Below are 23,705 nucleotides of genomic sequence, written 5' to 3'. Positions count from 1 at the left end.
GTACCGGTTCCAACGGCTAGGGGGGTGGGAATCATTAGTCCTGGTTCGTGTTGAACCTATAGTGGTGGCAGGCTGGTGTCAGGCTGGGGCCCCACCAGCACATTTAGTCCCCGTTCGTGACATGTACCGGTACTAGAGGTGTACCTCTAGTCCCGGTTTGTATAACCAACTGGGACTAAATGTGCCTCTATATAAACCCTTCGTCGAGTCCGAACCGATTTCTATCTGTTTTCCCCTTTCATTCCTCTCCTCTGTTCTTCTCCTTTGTTCGAGCTCATCCTTCATTTTTACTAAAATTTGTCAAGATTTGAAGGCCCCCTGATACGTCTCCAACGTATCTATAATTTTTGATTGTTCCATGCTATATTATATCCTGTTTTGGACATTATTGGGCTTTATTATACACTTTTATATTATTTTTGGGACTAACCTATTAACTGGAGGCCCAGCCCAGAATTGATGTTTTTGCCTATTTCAGAGTTTGACAGAAAAAGAATATCAAACGGAGTCCAAACGGAATGAAACCTTCGGGAACATGATTTTCGGAACGAACATGATCAAGACATCAATCAGGAAGGCACGAGGTAGGGGGCACGCCTACCCCCCAGGCACGCCCTCCACCCTCATGGGGCCCGCATTGCTCCACCGACGTACTTCTTCCTCCTATAAATACCTACGTACCCCCAAACTACCAGATACGGAGCCAAAACCCTAATTCCACCACCGTAACTTTTTGTATCTGTGAGATCCCATCTTGGGGCCTTTTCCGGAGCTCCGCCGGAGGGGGCATCGATCACGAAGGGTTTCTACATCAACACCATAGCCTCTCCGATGAAGTGTGAGTAGTTTACTTCAGACCTTCGGGTCCATAGTTATTAGCTAGATGGCTTCTTCTCTCTTTGTGGATCTCAATACAAAGTTCTCCCCCTCTCTTGTGGAGATCTATTCGATGTAATCTTCTTTTGCGGTGTGTTTGTTGAGACCGATGAATTGTGGGTTTATGATCAAGTTTATCTATGAACAATATTTGAATCTTCTCTGAATTCTTTTATGTATGATTGGTTATCTTTGCAAGTCTCTTCGAATAAGCAGTTTGGTTTGGCCTACTAGATTGATCTTTCTTGCAATGGGAGAAGTGCTTAGCTTTGGGTTCAATCTTGTGGTGTCCTTTCCCAGTGACAGTAGGGGCAGCAAGGCACGTGTTGTATTGTTGCCATCGAGGATAACAAGATGGGGTTTATATCATATTGCATGAGTTTATCCCTCTACATCATGTCATCTTGCTTAAAGCGTTACTCTGTTCTTTTGAACTTAATACTCTAGATGCATGCTGGATAGCGGTCGATGTGTGGAGTAATAGTAGTAGATGCAGGCAGGAGTCAGTCTACTTGTCTCGGACGTGATGCCTATATACATGATCATACCTAGATATTCTCATAACTATGCTCAATTCCGTCAATTGCTCTCGAGAGAAGCCCCTAGTGAAACCTATGGCCCCCGGGTCTATTTTCCATCATATTAATCTTCCTTCAACAAGCTATTTCCTTTTCTGTTTATTTTGCTTTCTTTACTTTGCATCTTTATCATGAAAATACCAAACATATTATCTTATCATATCTATCAGATCTCACTTTAGTAAGTGACCGTGAAGGGATTGACAACCCCTTTATTGCGTTGGTTGCGAGGATTTTATTTGTTTGTGTAGGTGCGAGGGACTCGTGCATGGCCTCCTACTGGATTGATACCTTGGTTCTCAAAAACTGAGGAAAATACTTACGCTACTTTGCTGCATCACCCTTTCCTCTTCAAGGGAAAACCAACGCAGTTCTCAAGAGGTATCAAGAAGGATTTCTGGCGCCATTGCCAGGGAGATTCGCGCCAAGTCAAGTCAAGATTCGACTCCCGACAACAAACCATTTCTGCCGCCGTTGCCGGGGAGTCTACGCAAAAGTCAACATACCAAGTACCCATCACAAATCCTTATCTCCATCATTACATTATTTGCCATTTGCCTCTCGTTTTCCTCTCCCCCACTTCACCCTTGCCGTTTTATTCGCCCTCTCTCTCTCTGCCCTCCTTCTCTTTCTCTATCCGCCTCTTTTTGCCCGTCTCTTGTTTGCTTGTGTGTTGGATTGCTTGCTTGTCACTATGGCTCAAGATAATACCAAATTGTGTGACTTTACTAATACAAACAACAATTTTATTAGCACTCCGATTGCTCCTCTTACCGATGCTGAATCTTGTGAAATTAATGCTGCTTTTCTGAATCTTGTCATGAAAGATCCATTTTCCGGCCTTCCTAGTGAAGATGCCGCTACCCATCTAAACAACTTTGCTGATTTGTGTGATATGCAAAAGAAGAAAGATGTGGACAATGATATTGTTAAATTGAAGCTATTTCCTTTTTCGCTTAGAGATCGTGCTAAAGCTTGGTTTTCTCCTTTGCCTAAAAATAGTATTGATTCGTGGAATAAGTGCAAAGATGCTTTTATCTCTAAGTATTTTCCTCCCGCTAAGGTCATCTCTCTTAGAAACGATATCATGAATTTTAAGCAACTTGATCATGAACATGTTGCACAAGCTTGGGAGAGGATGAAATTAATGATACGTAATTGCCCTACACATGGTTTGAATTTGTGGATGATTATACAAAAAATTTATGCCGGATTGAATTTTGCTTCTAGAAATCTTTTAGATTCGGCCGCGAGGAGGCACTTTTATGGAAATCACTTTAGGAGAAGCTACTAAACTCCTAGATAATATTATGGTTAATTTTTCTCAATGGCACACTGAAAGATCTACTAATAAGAAAGTGCATGCGATAGAAGAAATTAATGTTTTGAGTGGAAAGATGGATGAACTTATGAAATTATTTGCTAATAAAAGTGTTTCTTCTGATCCTAATGATATGCCTTTGTCTACTTTAATTGAGAATGATAATGAATCTATGGATGTGAATTTTGTTGGTAGGAATAATTTTGGTAGCAACGCATATAGAGGAAACTTTAATCCTAGGCCGTATCCTAGTAATTCCTCTAATAATTATGGTAATTCCTACAACAATTCTTATGGAAATTTTAATAAGATAACCTCTGATTTTGAATCTAATATTAAAGAATTTATTACTTTGCAAAAGAATTTCAATGCTTTGATTGAAGAAAAATTGCTTAAGATTGATGAGTTGGCTAGGAACGTTGATAGAATTTATCTTGATATTGATTCTTTGAAACTTAATCTATTCCACCTAAGCATGATATCAATGAGTCTCTCAAAGACATGAGAATTTCCATTGATGAGTGCAAATAAAGAACCACTAGGATGTGTGCTAAGAAAGATTGCTTTATAAAAGCATGTTCTTCTAGTTTCCATGATAAGAAAGATGAAGATCTAAAAGGTATTGATGTGTCCCCTATTAAATCTTTGTTTTGAAATATGAGTCTTGATAATGATGGGACTGAATATGATCCACCTTTACCTAGAAGACGTTCCAAAAATTTGGAGTCTTTAGATCTTGATGCTAAAATTGTTAAAAGAGGGATTGAAGAAGTCAAAACATTAAATATCGATGAACCCACTATTTTGGATCTCAAGGAATTTAATTATGATAATTGCTCTTTGATAGATTGTATTTCCTTGTTGCAATCCGTGCTAAATTCTCCTCATGCTTATAGTCAAAATAAAGCCTTTACCAAACATATCGTTGATGCTTTGATGCAATTTTATGGAGAAAAACTTGAGTTGGAAGTTTCTATCCCTAGAAAACTTTATGATGAGTGGGAACCTACTATTAAAATTAAAATTAAAGATCATGAATGCTATGCTTTGTATGATTTGGGTCCTAGTGTTTCCACGATTCCAAAGACTTTGTGTGATTTGCTAGGTTTCCGTGATTTTGATGATTGCTCTTTAAACTTGCACCTTGCGGATTCAACTATTAAGAAACCTATGGGAAGAATTAATGATGTTCTTATTGTTGCAAATAGGAATTATGTGCCCGTAGATTTTATTGTTCTTGACATAGATTGCAATCCTTCATGTCCTATTATTCTTGGTAGACCTTTCCTTAGAACGATTGGTGCAATTGTTGATATGAAGGAAGGGAATATTAGATTCCAATTTCCGTTAAGGAAAGGCATTGAACACTTCCTAGAAAGAAAATTAAATTACCATACGAATCTATTATGAGAGCCACTTACGGATTGCCTACCAAACATGGCAATACCTAGATCTATCTTCGCTTTTATGCCTAGCTAGGGGCGTTAAACGATAGCGCTTGTTGGGAGGCAACCCAATTAATATTTTTATTCCTTGCTTTCTGCTCCTGTTTACTAATAAATATTTATCTAGCCTCTGTTTTGGTTGTGTTTTTTGTATTTAATTAGTGTTTGTGCCAAGTAGAACCGTTGGGATGACTTGGGGAAAGTCTTTTTAATCTTGCTGTAAAAAACAGAAACTTTAGCACTCACGAGAAATGCTGCCATTTTTATTTGGAAAGTGCTATTTAGTTAATTATTTTTGCATATGATTAATAGATAAATTCCTCACGTCCAGCAATTTATTTTAGAATTTTTTGGGTTCCAGAACTTGCGTTAGCTACAGATTACTACAGACTGTTCTGTTTTTGACAGATTCTGTTTTTCGTGTGTTGTTTGCTTATTTTGATGAATCTATGGCTAGTAAAATAGTTTATAAACCGTAGAGAAGTTGGAATGCAGTAGGTTTAACACCAATATAAATAAAGAATGAGTTCATTACAGAACCTTGAAGTGGTTTTTTTGTTTTCTTTCGCAAACGGATCTCACGAGATTTTCTACTTTTAGTTTTGTGTTGTGAAGTTTTCATGTTTTGGGTGAAAGATTTGATGGATTATGGAACAAGGAGTGGAAAGGGCCTAAGCTTGGGGATTCCCATGGCACCCCAAGATAATCTAAGGACACCTAAAATACAAAGCTTGGGCATGCCCCGGAAGGCATCCCCTCTTTCGTCTACTTCCATCGGTAACTTTACTTGGAGCTATATTTTTATTCACCACATGATATGTGTTTTGCTTGGAGCGTCTTGTATTATTTGATTCTTTATTTGTTAGTTTTACACAATTATCCTTGCTGTACACACCTTTTGAGAGAGACACACATGATTCAGAAATTGTTAGAATACTCTATGATGTGCTTCGCTTATATCTTTTGAGTTATATAGTTTTTGCTCTAGTGCTTCACTTATATCTTTTAGGGCACGGTGCTGGGTTTGTACTATAGAAACTATTGCTCTCTCATGCTTCACTTAGATTATTTTGAGAGTCCTACAAAACAGTGTGGTAATTTGCTTTAATTATGTTAGGCATTTAAGATTAATATTTTTTTCTCTTATGAGTGTGTTGAATACTATGAGAAGTTTGATACTTGATAATTCTTTTGAGATATGGAGATGGTGATATTAGAGTCAGGATAGTTGAGTAGTTGTGAATTTGAGAAATACTTGTGTTGAATTTTGTGATTCCCGTAGCATGCACGAATGGTGAACCGTTATGTGATGAAGTCGGATCATGATTTATTTATTGATTGTCTTCCTTATGAGTGGCGGCCGGGGACGAGCGATGGTATTTTCCTACCAATCTATCCCCCTAGGAGCATGCGTGTAATACTTTGCTTCGGTAACTAATAGATTTTTGCAATAAGTATGTGAGTTCTTTATGACTAATGTTAAGTACATGGATCATACGCACTTTCTTCCTTCCATCATTGCTAGCCTCTCTAATACCGCACACCTTTCGCCGGTATCATACACCCACCATATACCTTCCTCAAAACAGCCACCATACCTACCTATCATGGCATTTCCATAGCCATTCCGAGATATATTGCCATGCAACTTTCCACCGTTCCGTTTTCTATGACACACTCCATCATTGTCATATTGCTTTGCATGATCATGTAGTTGACATTGTATTTGTGGCAAAGCCACCATTCATAATTCTTTCATACATGTCACTCATGCATCATTGCACATCCCGGTACACTGCCGGAGGCATTCACATAGAGTCATATTTTCTTCTAAGTATTGAGTTGTAATTTTTGAGTTGTAAGTAAATAAAAGTGTGATGATCATCATTTTTAGATCATTGTCCCAAGTGAGGAAAGGAAGATGGAGACTATGATTCCCCCACAAGTCGGGGGAGACTCCGAACTAAAAAAAAGAGGCCATAAAGAAAGAAGAGAAAAGGCCCAAATAAAAAAATGAGAGAAAAAGAGAGAAGGGACAATGCTACTATCATTTTACCATATTTGTGCTTCAAAGTAGCACCATGATATTCATGATAGAGAGTCTCTTATGATATCACTTTCATACACTAGTGGGAATTTTTCATTATAGAACTTGGCTTGTATATTCCAATGATGGGCTTCCTCAAAATGCCCTAGGTCTTCGTGAGCAAGCGAGTTGGATGCACACCAACTTAGTTCTTTTTGTTGAGCTTTCATATACTTATAGCTCTAGTGCATCCGTTGCATGGCAATCCCTACTCACTCACATTGATATCTATTAATGGGCATCTCCATAGCCCGTTGATACGCCTAGTTGATGTGAGACTATCTTCTCCCTTTTTGTCTTCTCCACAACCACCATTCTATTCCACACATAGTGCTATGTCCATGGCTCACGCTCATGTATTGCATGAAGATTGAAAAAGTTTGAGAACACCAAAATTATGAAACAATTGCTTGGCTTGTCATCGGGGTTGCGCATGATTTAAATACTTTGTGTGGTGAAGACGGAGCATAGCCAGACTATATGATTTTGTAGGGATAGCTTTCTTTGGCCATGTTATTTTGTGAAGACATAATTGCTTAGTTAGTATGCTTGAAGTATTATTATTTCTATGTCAATATTGAAATTTTGTCTTGAATCTTTAGGATCTGAATATTCATACCACAATTAAGATAATTACATTGAAATTATGCCAAGTAGCATTCCACATCAAAAATTCTGTTTTTATCATTTACCTACTCGAGGACGAGCAGGAATTAGGCTTGGGGATGCTTGATACGTCTCCAATGTATCTATAATTTTTTGTTGTTCCATGCTATATTATATCCTGTTTTTGACATTATTGGGCTTTATTATACACTTTTATATTATTTTGGGACTAACCTATTAACCGGAGGCCCAGCCCAGGATTGCTGTTTTTTGCCTATTTCAGAGTTTTGCAGAAAAAGAATATCAAACGGTGTCCAAACGGAATGAAACCTTCGGGAACGTGATTTTCGGAACGAACATGATCATGACATCAATCAGGAAGGCACGAGGTAGGGGGGAGCACCTACCCCCCCCCCCCCAAGCGTGCCCTCCACCCTCGTGGGGCCCACGTTGCTCCACCGACGTACTTCTTCCTCCTATATATACCTACGTACCCCCAAACTACCAGATACAGAGCCAAAACCCTAATTCGACCGCCATAAATTTCTGTATCCGTGAGATCCCATCTTGGGGCCTTTTCCGGAGCTCCGCCGGAGGGGGCATCGATCATGGAGGGCTTCTACATCAACACCATAGCCTCTCCGATGAAGTGTGAGTAGTTTACTTCAGACCTTCGGGTCCATAGTTATTAGCTAGATGGCTTCTTCTCTCTTTTTGGATATGAATACAAAGTTCTCCCCCTCTCTTGTGGAGATCTATTCGATGTAATCTTCTTTTGCGGTGTGTTTGTTGAGACCGATGAATTGTGGGTTTATGATCAAGTTTATCAATGAACAATATTTGAATCTTCTATGAATTCTTTTATGTATGATTGGTTATCTTTGCAAGTCTCTTCGAATTATCAATTTGGTTTGGCCTACTAGATTGATCTTTCTTGCAATGGGAGAAGTGCTTTTTGGAAATATGCCCTAGAGGCAATAATAAAATGGTTATTATTATATTTCCTTGTTCATGATAATTGTCTATTGTTCATGCTATAATTGTGTTATCTGGAAATCGTAATACATGTGTGAATAGATAGACCACAACACGTCCCTAGTGAGCCTCTAGTTGATTAGCTCGTTGATCAAAAGATAGTCATGGTTTCCTGACTATGGACATTAGATGTCATTGATAACGGGATCACATCATTAGGAGAATGATGTGACGGACAAGACCCAATCCTAAGCATAGCTCAAAGATCATGTAGTTCGTTTGCTAGAGCTTTTCCAAATGTCAAGTATCATTTCCTTTGACCATGAGATTGTGCAACTCCCGGATACCGTAGGAGTGCTTTGAGTGTGCTAAACGTCACAACGTAACTAGGTGACTATAATGGTGCACTACGGGTATCTCCGAAAGTGTCTGTTGGGTTGGCACGAATCGAGACTGGGATTTGTCACTTCGTATCACGGAGAGGTATCTCTGGGCCCACTCGGTAATGCATCATCATAATGAGCTCACTGTGACCAAGTGGTTGATCACGGGATCATGCATTACGGTACGAGTAAAGTGACTTGCCGGTAACGAGATTGAACGAGGTATTGGGATACCGACGATCGAGTCTCGGGCGAGTAACGTACCGATTGACAAAGGGAATTGTATACGGGATTGATTGAATCCTCGACATCGTGGTTCATCCGATGAGAACATCGAGGAGCATGTGGGAGCCAACATGGGTATCCAGATCCCGCCGTTGGTTATTGACCGGAGAGTCGTCTCGGTCATGTCTGCGTGTCTCCCGAACCCGTAGGGTCTACACACTTAAGGTTCGGTGACGCTAGGGTTGTTGAGATATTAGTATGCGGTAACCCGAAAGTTGTTCGGAGTCCCAGATGAGATCCCGGACGTCACGAGGAGTTCCGGAATGGTCCGGAGGTGAAGAATTATATATAGGAAGTCCAGTTTCGGCCATCGGGAAAGTTTCGGGGGTTCACCGGTATTGTATCGGGACCACCGGAAGGGTCCCGGGGGTCCACCGGGTGGGGCCACCTATCTCGGAGGGCACCATGGGCTGAAGTGCGGAAGGGAACCAGCCCCTGATGGGCTGGTGCGCCCCCCTTGGGCCTCCCCCTGCGCCTAGGGTTGGAAACCCTAGGGGTGGGGGGCGCCCCACTTGGCTTGGGGGGGGGGGGGCAAGCCACCCCCCTTGGCCCCCCCCCCCTTGGAGATTGGATCTCCTAGAGCCGGCGCCCCCCTAGGGGTCCTATATATAGTGAGGGGGAGGGAGGGGAGCTGCACCCTAGCCCCTGGCGCCTCCCTCTCCCTCCCGTGACACCTCTCCCTCTCGCTGAGCTTAGTGAAGCCCTGCCGAGATCACCGTTGCTTCCACCACCACGCCGTCGTGCTGCTGGATCTCCATCAACCTCTCCTTCCCCCTTGCTGGATCAAGAAGGAGGAGACGTCTTCCCAACCGTACGTGTGTTGAACGCGGAGGTGCCTTACGTTCTGCGCTAGGTCATCGGTGATTTGGATCACGACGAGTACGACTCCATCAACCCCGTTCTCTTGAACGCTTCCGCTCGCGATCTACAAGGGTATGTAGATGCACTCCCCTCTCCCTCGTTGCTAGATGACTCCATAGATTGATCTTGGTGATGCGTAGAAAATTTTAAAATTCTGCTACATTCCCCAACAGTGGTATCAAAGCTAGGTCTATGCGTAGTTTCTATGCACGAGTAGAACACAAAGCAGTTGTGGGCATCGATATTGTCAATTTACTTGTCGTTACTAGTCTTATCTTGATTCGGCGGCATCATGGGATGAAGTGGCCCGGACCGACCTTACACCTACGCTTACGTGAGACTGGTTCCACCGACTGACATGCACTAGTTGCATAAGGTGGCTAGCGGGTGTCTGTCTCTCCCACTTTAGTCGGATCGGATTCGATGAAAAGGGTCCTTATGAAGGGTAAATAGAAATTGGCATATCACGTTGTGGTTTTGGCGTAGGAAAGAAACGTTCTTGCTAGAAACCTATAGCAGCCATGTAAAAACTTGCAACAACAATTAGAGGACGTCTAACTTGTTTTTGCAGCATGTGCCGTGTGATGTGATAAGGCCAAAAGGATGTGATGAATGATATATGTGATGTATGAGATTGATCATGTTCTTGTGCTAGGAATCACGACTTGCATGTCGATGAGTATGACAACCGGCAGGAGCCATAGGAGTTGTCTTAATTTATTTATGACTTGCGTGTCAACATAAACGTCATATAATTACTTTACTCACTGGTAGAAAAAGGGCCTTTAGTCCCGGTTCTGGACCGGGACTAAAGTGTCGGTACTAATGCCCTGACCCTTTAGTCCACCAACCGGTACTAAAGGAAATTTCTTGATTTTTTTTTTGAAATTTTTTTTGAATTTTTTTATTTTCAAATTTCTGAATTATTTTAACCTCTAATCTCTAATCACCCCTCATCACTGCTCAATTTAATCTCTAATCACCCCTCATCATTCCAAATCATCTCACTTCCCGAACGGTCACCCATCCTCTCACTACTCCAGCCTGAGCACGCTTAACTTCCGGGTTCTATTCTCCCTCGTTTCCAAGTCTGCACTTGTTGTTTTCCTGACAATAGTAAGATGTCAATCCTATTAACCCTCAGGAATTTAGCTTGAGCATGAAGTCACATATTTCACTGTTTGAGTTTAAAACTATTGTTCTAAAAAACAATAATTTTTTAGTAACACTAATATTTTTGAATAAGTAGTTTGCCCATTGTTTGACCACAGTTTGACCATAGTTTGACCAGATTTGACCAAAATTGAAAAAAGGTGAAATAGTTATTTAATAACACTAATATTCTTGAATAATTATTTAGTAATACTAATACTTCTTGAATAAGTAGTTTGACCATAGTTTGACCAGATTTACTGAAAATTTTAAAAAACTGAAATTTGAGCATAACTTTTTTTCCTTTTGGAATTTGAGGATTCTAGAAATTTGCAAACAGGCCATAGGCGGTCTCCATCGGATGTAACTTTTCGAGTACATGATTTTTCATATAAAAAACTTTTTCATCCGAGTTCGTATGCAAAAGTTATGCCCATTTTACAAATTCCAGAGAGATTTTGTAAATAAAGTCGAAATTCATATTTGTAAATTTTCCCAACAACTACACCACATATCACATGTGAAACTTATTTTCTTTTATTTTTTTTGACATTTCCATCATTTTCTTTTATTTTTTTTAAAACTGAAAAGGCGATCCACAGGGGGGGGGGTATAGTTTGAAAATGGGACCTTTAGTACCGGTTCGTGGCACGAACCGGGACTAAAGGTCTCATCCCCATTAGTCCCGGTTCGTGCCTCAAACCGGGACTAAAGGTCTAATCTTTAGTCCCGGTTTGTGGCACGAACCGGGACCAATGGTTGTGGGCTAGGAGCGAGGCCCATTGGTCCTGGTTCATCCCACCAACCGGGACTAATGCCTTAGCCGCACGAACCGGGACCAATGCTCACATTAGTCCCGGTTCTAGACTGAACTGGGACTAATGGGCTGAGCCGGACTGGACCATAGCCCTGTTTTCTACTAGTGACTTTATTACTAAAGCGTTAGTCATAGTAGTAGAAGTAATAGATGACGAGACAACTTCAAGAAGACACGATGATGGAGATCATGATGATGGTGATCATGGTGTCATGCCGGTGACAACTATGATCATGAAGCCCTGAAGATGGAGATCAAAAGGAGCAAATGATGTTGGCCATATCATGTCACTATTTGATTGCATGTGATGTTTATCATGTTTTACATCTTATTTGCTTAGAACGACTGTAGCTTAAATAAGATGATCCCTCGTAATAATTTCAAGAAAGTGTTCCCCCTAACTGTGCACCATTGCGAAGGTTCGTTGTTTCGAAGCACCACATGATGATCGGGTGTGATAGATTCTAACGTTCGAATACAACGGGTGTAAGCCAGATTTACACACACAATACACTTAGGTTGACTTGACGAGCCTAGCATGTACAGACATGGCCTCGGAACACGGAAGAACGAAAGGTCGAGCATGAGTCGTATAGAAGATACGATCAACATGAAGATGTTCATCGATGTTGACTAGTCCGTCTCACGTGATGATCGGACACAGCCTAGTTGACTCGGATCATGTTTCACTTAGATGACTAGAGGGATGTCTATCTGAGTGGGAGTTCGTTGAATAATTTGATTAGATGAACTTAATTATCATGAACTTAGTCTAAAATCTTTACAATATGTCTTGTAGATCAAATGGCCCACGTTGCCCTCAACTTCAACGCGTTCCTAGAGAAAACCAAGCTGAAAGATGATGGCAGCAACTATACAGACTGGGTCCGGAACCTGAGGATCATCCTCATAGCTGCCAAGAAAGATTATGTCCTAGAAGCACCGCTAGGTGACGCCCCCATCCCAAAGAACCAAGATGTTTTGAACGCTTGGCAGTCACATGCTGATGATTACTCCCTCGTTCAGTGCGGCATGCTTTATGGCTTAGAACCAGGGCTCCAAAAGTGTTTTCAGAAACACAGAGCATATGAGATGTTCGAAGAGCTGAAAATGGTTTTCCAAGCTCATGCCCGGGTCAAGAGATATGAATTCTCCGACAAGTTCTTCAGTTGTAAGATGGAGGAAAATAGTTCTATCAGTGAGCACATACTCAAAATGTCTAGGTTGCATAACCGCTTGACTCAGCTGGGAGTTAATCTCCCGGATGACGCGGTCATTGACAGAATCCTTCAGTCACTTCCACCGAGCTACAAGAGCTTTGTGATGAACTGCAATATGCAGGGGATGGAAAAGACCATTCCTGAGGTATATTCAATGCTGAAATCAGCGGAGGTGGAAATCAAAAAGGAACATCAAGTGTTGATAGTGAATAAAACCACTAAGTTCAAGAAAGGCAAGGGTAAAAAGAACTTCAAGAAGGACGGAAAGGGAGTTGCCGCGCCCGGTAAGCAAGCTGCCGGGAAGAAGCCAAAGAATGGACCCAAGCCCGAGACTGAGTGTTTTTATTGCAAGAGAAGTGGTCACTGGAAGCGGAACTACCCCAAATATTTAGCGGACAAGAAGGCCGGCAACACTAAAGGTATATGTGATATACATGTAATTGATGTGTACCTTACCAGTACTCGTAGTAGCTCCTGGGTATTTGATACCGGTGCGGTTGCTCACATTTGGAACTCAAAGCAGGAGCTGCGGAATAAGCGGAGACTGGCGAAGGACGAGGTGACGATGCGCGTCGGGAATGGTTCCAAGGTTGATGTGATCGCCGTCGGCACGCTACCTCTACATTTACCTACGGGATTAGTTTGAAACCTCAATAATTGTTATTTAGTGCCATCTTTGAGCATGAACATTGTATCAGGATCTCTTTTAATTTGAGATGGCTACTCATTTAAATCCGAGAATAATGGTTATTCTATTTATATGAGAGATATGTTTTATGGTCATGCCCCGCTGGTGAATGGTTTATTCTTAATGAATCTCGAGCGTAATGTTACACATATTCATAGTGTGAATACCAAAAGATGTAAGGTTGATAATGATAGTCCCACATACTTGTGGCACTGCCTCTTTGGTCACATAGGTGTCAAACGCATGAAGAAGCTCCATGTAGATGGACTTTTGGAGTCTCTTGATTACGAATCATTTGACACGTGCGAACCATGCCTCATGGGTAAAATGACCAAGACTCTGTTCTTAGGAACAATGGAGCAAGCAACCAACTTATTGGAAATCATACATACTGATGTGTGCCGTCCAATGAGTGTTGAGGCTCGCGGTGGCTATCGTTATGTTCTCACCCTCACTGATGACTTGAGTAGATATGTGTATCTCTACTTAATGAAACACAAGTCTGAGACCTTTGAAAAGTTCAAGGAATTTCAGAGTGAGGTTGAGAATCAACGTGACAGAAAAATCAAGTTCTTGCGATCAGATCATGGGGGAGAATACTTGAGTCACGAATTTGGCACGCACTTAAAGAAATGTGGAATAGTTTCACAACTCACGCCGCCTGGAACACCTCAGCGTAATGGTGTGTCCGAACGTCGTAATCGCACTCTATTGGATATGGTGCGATCTATGATGCCTCTTACCGATCTACCGCTGTCATTTTGGGGCTATGCTTTAGAGACTGCCACATTCACTTTAAATAGGGCTCCGTCGAAATCCGTTGAGACGACACCGTATGAATTATGGTTTGGGAATAAACCTATGCTGTCGTTTCTAAAATTTTGGGGATGCGATGCTTATGTCAAGAAACTTCAACCTGAAAAGCTCGAATCCAAATCGGAAAAATGCGTCTTCATAGGATACCCTAAAGAAACTATTGGGTATACCTTCTACCTCAGATCCGAAGGCAAGATCTTTGTTGCCAAGAATGGATCCTTTCTAAAGAAAGAGTTTCTCTCGAAAGAAGTAAGTGGGAGGAAAGTAGAACTTGATGAAGTATTGCCTCTTGAACCGGAGAGTGGCGCAGCTCAAGAAAATGTTCCTGAGGTGCCTGAACCGACTAGAGAGGAAGTTAATGATGATGATCATGAAACTTCAGATCAAGTTGCTACTGAACTTCGTAGGTCCACAAGGACACGTTCCGCACTAGAGTGGTACGGCAACCCTGTCCTGGAAATCATGTTGTTAGAAAATGGTGAACCTTCAAACTATGAAGAAGCGATGGCAGGCCCAGATTCTGACAAATGGCTGGAAGCCATGAAATCCGAGATAGGATCCATGTATGAAAAGGAAGTATGGACTTTGACTGACTTGCTCGATGATCGGCGAGCCATAGAAAATAAATGGATCTTTAAGAAGAAGACATACGCGGATGGTAATGTAACCATCTATAAAGCTCGGCTTGTCGCTAAGGGTTATCGACAAGTTCAAGAGGTTGACTATGATGAGACTTTCTCACCCGTAGCGAAGCTGAAGTCCGTCCGAATCATGTTAGAATTGCCGCATTCTATGATTATGAGATATGGCAAATGGACGTCAAAACAGCATTCCTTAATGGTTTCCTTAAGGAAGAATTGTATATGATGCAGCCGGAAGGTTTTGTCGATCCTGAGAATGCTGACAAGGTGTGCAAGCTCCAACGCTCGATCTATGGGCTGGTGCAAGCATCTCGGAGTTGGAACATTCGTTTTGATGAGATGATCAAAGCGTTTGGGTTTACGCAGACTTATGGAGAATCCTGCATTTACAAGAAAGTGAGTGGGAGCTCTGTAGCATTTCTCATATTGTATGTGGATGACATACTGTTGATGGGAAATGATATAGAATTCTTGGAAAGCATAATGGCCTACTTGAACAAGTGTTTTTCAATGAAGGATCTTGGAGAAGCTGCTTACATATTAGGCATCAAGATCTACAGAGATAGATCGAGACGCCTCATTGGTCTTTCGCAGAGTACGTACCTTGACAAGATATTGAAGAAGTTAAATATGGATAAGTCGAAGAAGGGGTTCTTGTCTGTGTTGCAAGGTACGAGATTGAGCATGGCTCAATGCCCGACCACGACAGAAGATAGAGAAAAGATGAGTGTCGTCCCCTATGCCTCGGCCATAGGGTCTATCATGTATGCTATGCTGTGTACCAGACCTGATGTAAACCTTGCTGTAAGTTTGGTAGGAAGGTACCAAAGTAATCCCGGCATGGAACACTGGACAGCGGTCAAGAATATCCTGAAGTACCTGAAGAGGACTAAGGATATGTTTCTCGTTTATGGAGGTGACGAAGAGCTCGTCGTAAAGGGTTACGTTGATGCTAGCTTCGACACAGATCTGGATGACTCTAAGTCACAAACCGGATACGTGGATATTTTGAATGGTGGGGCAGTAAACTGGTGCAGTTGCAAGCAAAGCGTTGTGGCGGGATCTACATGTGAAGCGGAGTACATGGCAGCCTCAGAGGCAGCACAAGAAGCAATCTGGGTGAAGGAGTTCATTACTGACCTAGGAGTCATTCCCAATGCGTCGGGCCCGATGACTCTCTTTTGTGACAACACTGGAGCTATTGCCCTTGCCAAGGAGCCCAGGTTTCACAGGAAGACCAGGCATATCAAGCGTCGCTTCAATTCCATTCGTGAAATTGTTCAAAATGGAGATATAGATATTTGTAAAGTACATATGGACCTGAATGTAGCAGATCCGTTGACTAAACCTCTCCCTAGAGCAAAACATGATCAACACCAGAACTCTATGGGTGTTCGATTCATCACAATGTAACTATATTATTGACTCTAGTGCAAGTGGGAGACTGTTGGAAATATGCCCTAGAGGCAATAATAAAATGGTTATTATTATATTTCCTTGTTCATGATAATTGTCTATTGTTCATGCTATAATTGTGTTATCTGGAAATCGTAATACATGTGTTAATACATAGACCACAACACGTCCCTAGTGAGCCTCTAGTTGACTAGCTCGTTGATCAAAAGATAGTCATGTTTTCCTGACTATGGACATTAGATGTCATTGATAACGGGATCACATCATTAGGAGAATGATGTGATGGACAAGACCCAATCCTAAGCATAGCTCAAAGATCGTGTAGTTCGTTTGCTAGAGCTTTTCCAAATGTCAAGTATCATTTCCTTAGACCATGAGATTGTGCAACTCCCGGATACCGTAGGAGTGCTTTGGGTGTGCCAAACGTCACAACGTAACTGGGTGACTATAAAGGTGCACTACGGGTATCTCCAAAAGTGTCTGTTGGGTTGGGATGAATCGAGACAGGGATTTGTCACTCCGTATGACGGAGAGGTATCTCTGGGCCACTCGGTAATGCATCATCATAATGAGCTCAATGTGACCAAGTGGTTGATCACGGGATCATGCATTACGGTACGAGTAAAGTGACTTGCCGGTAACGAGATTGAACGAGGTATTGGGATACCGACAATCGAGTCTCGGGCGAGTAATGTACCGATTAACAAAGGGAATTGTATATGGGATTGATTGAATCCTCGACATCGTGGTTCATCCGATGAGATCATCGAGGAGCATGTGGGAGCCAACATGGGTATCCAGATCCCGCTGTTGGTTATTGACCGGAGAGTCGTCTCGGTCATGTCTGCGTGTCTCCTGAACCCGTAGGGTCTACACACTTAAGGTTCGGTGACGCTAGGGTTGTTGAGATATTAGTATGCGGTAACCCGAAAGTTGTTCGGAGTCCCGGATTAGATCCCGGATGTCACGAGGAGTTTTGGAATGGTACGGAGGTGAAGAATTATATATAGGAAGTCCAGTTTCGGCCATTGGGAAAGTTTTGGGGGTCACCGGTATTGTACCGGGACCACCGGAAGGGTCCCGGGGGTCCACCGGGTAGGGCCACCTATCCCGGAGGGCCCCATGGGCTGAAGTGGGGATGGGAACCAGCCCCTGATGGGCTGGTGCGGCCCCCTTGGGCCTCCCCCTGCGCCTAGGGTTGGAAACCCTAGGGGTGGGGGGGCGCCGCCCCCCCTTGGGATTGGATCTCCTAGGGCCAGTGCCCCCCTAGGGGTCCTATATATAGTGAGGGGGAGGGAGGGCAGCCGCACCCTAGCCCCTGGCGCCTCCCTCTCCCTCCCGTGACACCTCTCCCTCTCGCTGAGCTTGGCGAAGCCCTGCCGAGATCACCGTTGCTTCCACCACCACGCCGTCGTGCTGCTGGATCTCCATCAACCTCTCCTTCCCCCTTGCTGATCAAGAAGGAGGAGATGTCTTCCCAACCGTATGTGTGTTGAACACGGAGGTGCCGTCCGTTCGGCGCTAGGTCATCGGTGATTTGGATCACGACGAGTACGACTCCATCAACCCCGTTCTCTTGAACGCTTCCGCTCGCAATCTACAAGGGTATGTAGATGCACTCCCCCTCCCTCATTGCTAGATGACTCCATAGATTGATCTTGGTGATGCGTAGAAAATTTTAAAATTCTGCTACGTTCCCCAACAGTGCTTAGCTTTGGGTTCAATCTTGCGGTGTCCTTTCCCAGTGACAGTAGGGGCAGCAAGGCACGTATTGTATTGTTTCCATCGATGATAACAAGATGGGGTTTATATCATATTGCATGAGTTTATCCCTCTACATCATGTCATCTTGCTTAAAGCGTTACTCTGTTCTTTTGAACTTAATACTCTAGATGCATGCTGGATAGCGGTCGATGTGTGGAGTAATAGTAGTAGATGCAGGCAGGAGTCGGTCTACTTGTCTCAGACGTGATGCCTATATACATGATCATACCTAGATATTCTCATAACTATGCTCAATTCTGTCAATTGCTCAACAGTAATTTGTTTACCCACCGTAATACTTATGCTCTCGAGAGAAGCCCTAGTGAAACCTATGGCCCCCGGGTCTATTTTCATCAAATTAATCTTCCGTCAACAAGCTATTTCCTTTTCCGTTTATTTTGATTTCTTTACTTTGCATCTTTATCATAAAAATACCAAAAAAATTATCTTATCATATCTATCAGATCTCACTTTCGTAAGTGACCGTGAAGGGATTGACAACCCCTTTATTGCGTTGGTTGCGAGGATTTTATTTGTTTGTGTAGGTGTGAGGGACTCGTGCGTGGCCTCCTACTGGATTGATACCTTGGTTCTCAAAAACTTAGGGAAATACTTACGCTACTTTGCTGCATCACCCTTTACTCTTCAAGGGAAAACCAACGCAGTGCTCAAGAGGTAGCACCCCCATCCATCAAAGTGTTCACAAAGGTTAGCAACTTTGTCCTTTCATCTCTCATTGCTAGATTAGCTCTTCCAATGCTCTATAAGTATAGTGATTTGTGGGTTTTAGTTTGGGAGTAATTATGTGGTAGTTTATTTGATTTATATGCAATTTGATCTCAAACTAACTTCTTAGTTTGCATATGTAGGTCTGGTTTACTTAGTGCCTTCCTGTCCTCGTCCTAACCACGTCGATCGCCCGCATTGTCCGATCGCCGGCACCACCTTGGTGAGCCTCTTGTTCTTATCCTTCAAAAAAAAATCATGTTTGTGTGATTTAGAAAGTTACTTTTATAATTTTCTTACGCGTACGTTATTTGTTTTACATAGTGGCATCGTTTTGATATCCATCCCCATCGGTCCTGGTCCGGTTTATGATTTGGATGTGGTATATTCTCTTTTATAACTATTTGTTGCATTTCGTGTTTATGACAAATTATGCCCATCAAGTTGACATAGATATTTTTATCTAGGAGGTATGTGCACCGGAAATTCCAACCGACTCTCTTGTCGAGAGGTTAAATTTAGTTGAAAAAGAAAACAATTACTTGAAGAAAAAATTGAAAAGAATTGAGGAGGAGAAGGTGGAATTGGAGTTGCATGTTGCGGATGTCGTCGATGATCACAAGATCAAGATGGATGCAATGCGCTTGAAGATTAGGAAATATGCCGTTGATAGTGAGGCTTGGTATCATTATGTTGTTGGATCAATTGATTGTTACCTTAGTTGCGATCTTGATCGCATTTCTTGTTGCATTTAAATACTTTAGCTAGAGAGTTTGTATGTTTTTTATGAGAATAAGTGTGTATGCACTTTATGTATGAACTTGTATTAATTTGGTCTTTTCGGTGTTGTGTAATGAAGATGAGCCGGCAATGGATGTACAATGACCGATCCTCTCCCCAATTCATTAATGGCGTGTATACTTTTCTACTAGTGGCCGAGGCAAACAAGCGAGCGGATGGTTTTATGTGTTGTCCATGTGCTGTTTGTAAGAATGATCACAATTACTTTAACTCAAGAACCATTCACATCCACCTGTTTGAGTCTGGTTTCATGTCCGGCTATAACTGTTGGACCAATCACGGAGAAAGAGGGGTCCTAATGGAAGAGAATGAAGAAGAAGAGGATGACAATAGCTATCCTGGCCATGAGTTCGTTGAATAAATGGTACAACAATGGGGGAAGAAGCTGAGCCGGTAATGGGGAAAGAAGCTGAAGAAGAGGCATCAGATGAGCCCGCTGATGATCTTGGTCAGGCCATTGCCGATGCAAAGAGAAACTGCGCAAATGAAAAGGAGAAGTTGAAGTTGCAGCGCATGTTAGAGGATCACAAGAAATTGTTGTACCCAAATTGCGAAGATGACAAGAAAAAACTGGGCACCACACTGGAATTGTTGCAATGAAAGACAGAGAATGGTGTATCTTGCAAGGGATTTGAAAAGTTGTTGATAATGTTAAAGAAAATGCTTCCATAGGACAACGAGCTGCCTGACAGTACGTACGAAGCAAAGAAGGTTGTCTGCCCTCTAGGATTAGAGGTGCAGAAGATACATGCATGCCCTAACGACTGCATGCTCTACCGCGGTGAGTACAAGGATTTGAACGCATGCCCTGTATGCGTTGCATTCTGCTATAAGATCAACCGCGATGACCTGGTGATGTTGAGGGCGAGCGCCCCAGGAAGAAGATTCCTGCCAAGGTGATGTGGTATGCTCCTATAATACAATGTTGAAACGTTTGTTCCAAAACAAAGAGCATGCCTAGTTGATGCGATGGCACAAAGAAGACCGTAAGAAAGACGGAAAGTTGAGAGTACCCGCTGACGGGTCGCAGTGGACAAAAATTAAGAGAAAGTTGGAGGACTTTGCAGATGACGCAAGGAACGTATGGTTCAATTTAAGTATAGATGTCATTAATCCTTTTGGGGAGCAGAGCAGCAATCATAGCACCTGGCCTGTGACTCTATGTATCTATAACCTTCCTCCTTGGCAGTGCATGAAGCGGAAGTTCATTATGATGTCAGTGCTCATCCAAGGCCCTAAGCAACCCGGCAACGATATTTATGTGTACCTAAGGCCATTATTTGAAAAACTCTTACAACCGTGGAATGAAAAACTTGTACATGCATGGGATAAACACAAATAGGAGGAATTTGACCTACATGCATTGCTGTTTGTAACAATCAATGATTGGCCTGCTCTCAGTAACCTTTTAGGACAGAAAAATAAGGGATACCACGCATGCACGCACTGTTTATATGATACCGATAGTATATATTTGGATAAATATAAGAAGAATGCGTACCTGGGACATCGTCGATTTCTTTCGAGCAGACATCCCGTAAGAAAGAAATGCAAGCATTTCAAATGAAAAATTATATTTATATACTCCCTCCGTTCCTTTATGTAAGGTGTATTTTTTTCAGCACAGTGACCAAGACACATAATTGTAGACATGTTAGGACGAAATTACCCTCGGTAAATTTATTGGTTAGTGGCAATTAAATCAGTTAGTCGAGGAAAGTATGAGATATATGCAATCGACAGAGAGATATTTTCATTCTTTTGCTACAAGAAGAGAGAAAATTTCCCTTTTTCTAGATGGCTAACAAAGAAATTATGAGGAATTAGAAGAAATGCATCTTACATTCTGGAATTTTATCAGAAAACAAATATACCTTGTATAAAGGAACGAAGGGAGTATATGCTTAGCGTGTACAGTATGTAGTAGCATAAAATATGTTTGAAATTAAAAAATTAAATGAAAAACACAAAATTAAAAAGAAAAATAAGCCATAAAACACATAAACCCCTAAAGCTTTTAGTCCCGGTTGGTCTAGCCAACCGGGACTAAAGGCCCCAGCCCCCCGGCCCGGGCTTGTGCCACGTGATGGGCCTTTGGTCTCAGGACATGACGAACCGGCACTAAAGGAAAGGGGAGGGGGTAGTCATCACTCTTTAGTGCCGGTTGTTTAAACGAAACTAAAGATCCTTACAAACAAGGACTAAAGCTCGATTCTGCACTAGTGAGCCCTGCCTGGCCGTCACTTGACACTCTCGGAGGAGACGCTCCGCTTCCTCCTGCGCCATGTGGAGGGCCACCTTGGCCAATTCCGACGCAAGCCAGGGAGCCTCGACGGCCTTGCCCCTACCGATGACGGCAGAGGTGTCACTGATCGACCACTCGTCATCAATCTTGGCGAGCTCCCATCGAGGCATGGTCATCTCCGTGGTGGTGAGCGACTGGTCGAGGGCCCAGGCCTGTGTGGTTGGGGGTCAGCGCGGACCCATGCCAATGCCTAGTTGGACTTGGCGATGGCCGAGAAGCACGCCATGTTGCGCCGCTCCCGCCTCGCCGCCTGCCTCGCTTCCCTGTCCTCCGCTAAGTCCATGCTTCGCGACGAGAAGCCGCGGCCACCGAGGTAGTAGAGGATGTGCCCGCACGCCTTCGCAATCGCCGACAGCACCTCCTGGTTCATGGCCTTGCTACGTCATTCGCAGCTCGGCGACGATGCCGGCTAATCGATGCGACAATAGCGGATGTGTCGTGGCGACAACAACTGGTCCTTCACGAGGCACCCGATTTGAATGCCGTGGTTGTGCAGAGGGGACTGTGGCTCCACCTTCATGCGGTGGAGAGGCGGCAATGACGGCTCTTGCTTCACTTGGTAGCGCGACGGTGATGGCGGCTCGAACTTCACGCGTCACGGTGGCGACGATGGAACATGGTAGCGCGGCTGGAGTGGAGAGGCTGGAAGCGAAGAGCTTTGAGTGAAGAGATGCGATGTGAATGGCGCTGAAGCACGGCTTAAATAGACACGACAACCGGCCGAAGGGACGAAAAGCCGGCTTCAATGCGGTGCAATTAGCGGAGTAAGCTTCCCGGTCGCCGTGGCTGCATTCAAGTGGCGCCACCTGCTCCTCCGTTGCGTCGCTCCGACCGGCATTAATGCTACGGAATCATGACCGCTATGGAGCAACGCTGAACGGCATGATTGCCCAGCAATCGCTTTGCGCGGAAGGGTTTTTCGAGTAGAAAAGTTTTTGAATGGGTTCAGGATGTCATACACATACGTGACAGCGATCCGGACGCCCGCAAAGCCCCCGCTTCACCTCAAATTTGCGAGAAAACAGACGTTCAACCGGTCTGCGGACCAATAAGATTGCGCTGGCAAAATGCGTCAGAGGGCTCGGTCCGGATATATGAGAAGGGCTCCGCGTTCGAGATGGCCTTATACCTCTTTCCAAAAGAAAAGTCCATTACTAGAAGTTAAATATTCAGAATAAGCTCAGTACCGTTCGAGATGGCCTTTTCGAGACGAGATCTCGAGATAAACATGGAGTGAAACTGCACAGTACCGTAATGAGAAAAAGCGTACGTGTTCTTACAGCGTTGCAGCAACAGTGTTCTCTTGGGATAAGGGATGCGAGTTTCTCGCACAGCGCCTTCATGCGCTTCCTCCTCTCCTTCTCCGACTCCTTCTTCTCCAGCAGTACCCCGGCCGTGCCGCCGCTCCCCCTGCCGCTCTTCCCTCCCCTCGCCGGCTTGGCCTTCACCTCCATCTATATAGCTCACGATCGAGGTAGAGGTCAGCGAGCATACAGCTGGTCTTAACATATATGCAACCAAGATGAAGAAGAAAAGGAAGATACCGAGTTCAGAGCGCAGGCATCCATGGAGTAGGAGACGAAGAATTCCGCAGGAAGGAAAAGGATGAGATGGATAAGGGGCCGGCCGGCCTATGGGAGTATGGGAAATATGCAACTACACGTACGAGGTATATACAGGGCACCGCACACGTAGCTATTATAGTTTTAACTAAAATGTGTTTATGTGGTATATATGTGCTATAGTAGTGCAATGGAGTTTGCCACACTCGTGTGTTGTTGCTGTTATACTACGAGCAACATATATGAGAGTGGATTTTTGAAACCTGGGTGTATTGGAGGACTTTATTTTAAATACTTTAAAAATCACATTTAAATTTTCAAAAAATTCTGAAAATAATTCTACATGATCATATGGATGTATATTACATATGTGTAAAAGTT

At 43.1% G+C, this 23,705-nt stretch overlaps 1 protein-coding gene across 1 annotated transcript in view; it reads right to left on the bottom strand.

The window, feature by feature from the left end:
- Positions 1-23,462, bottom strand: part of LOC125511528 (transcription factor bHLH167) — a 28,703-nt gene extending 5,241 nt beyond the window's left edge. Inside the window, exons 1-2 of the mRNA XM_048676918.2 lie at positions 23,307-23,462; positions 23,043-23,216 (exon numbers count right to left, since the gene is read on the bottom strand). Coding sequence (XP_048532875.2) covers positions 23,043-23,216; positions 23,307-23,330 — 198 coding nt within the window. The 5' untranslated portion in view covers positions 23,331-23,462. The remainder of the gene's footprint in view (positions 1-23,042; positions 23,217-23,306) is intronic.
- Positions 23,463-23,705: the final 243 nt, after the last annotated feature.

Source organism: Triticum urartu, chromosome 5A (assembly GCF_056163025.1).
Source record: "Triticum urartu cultivar PI428250 chromosome 5A, HENAU_Tu73, whole genome shotgun sequence".
Taxonomy (NCBI): Eukaryota; Viridiplantae; Streptophyta; class Magnoliopsida; order Poales; family Poaceae; genus Triticum; species Triticum urartu.
The sequence above is the reverse complement of the archived record's forward strand: the minus strand, read 5'-3'. Positions and strand labels throughout refer to the sequence as shown.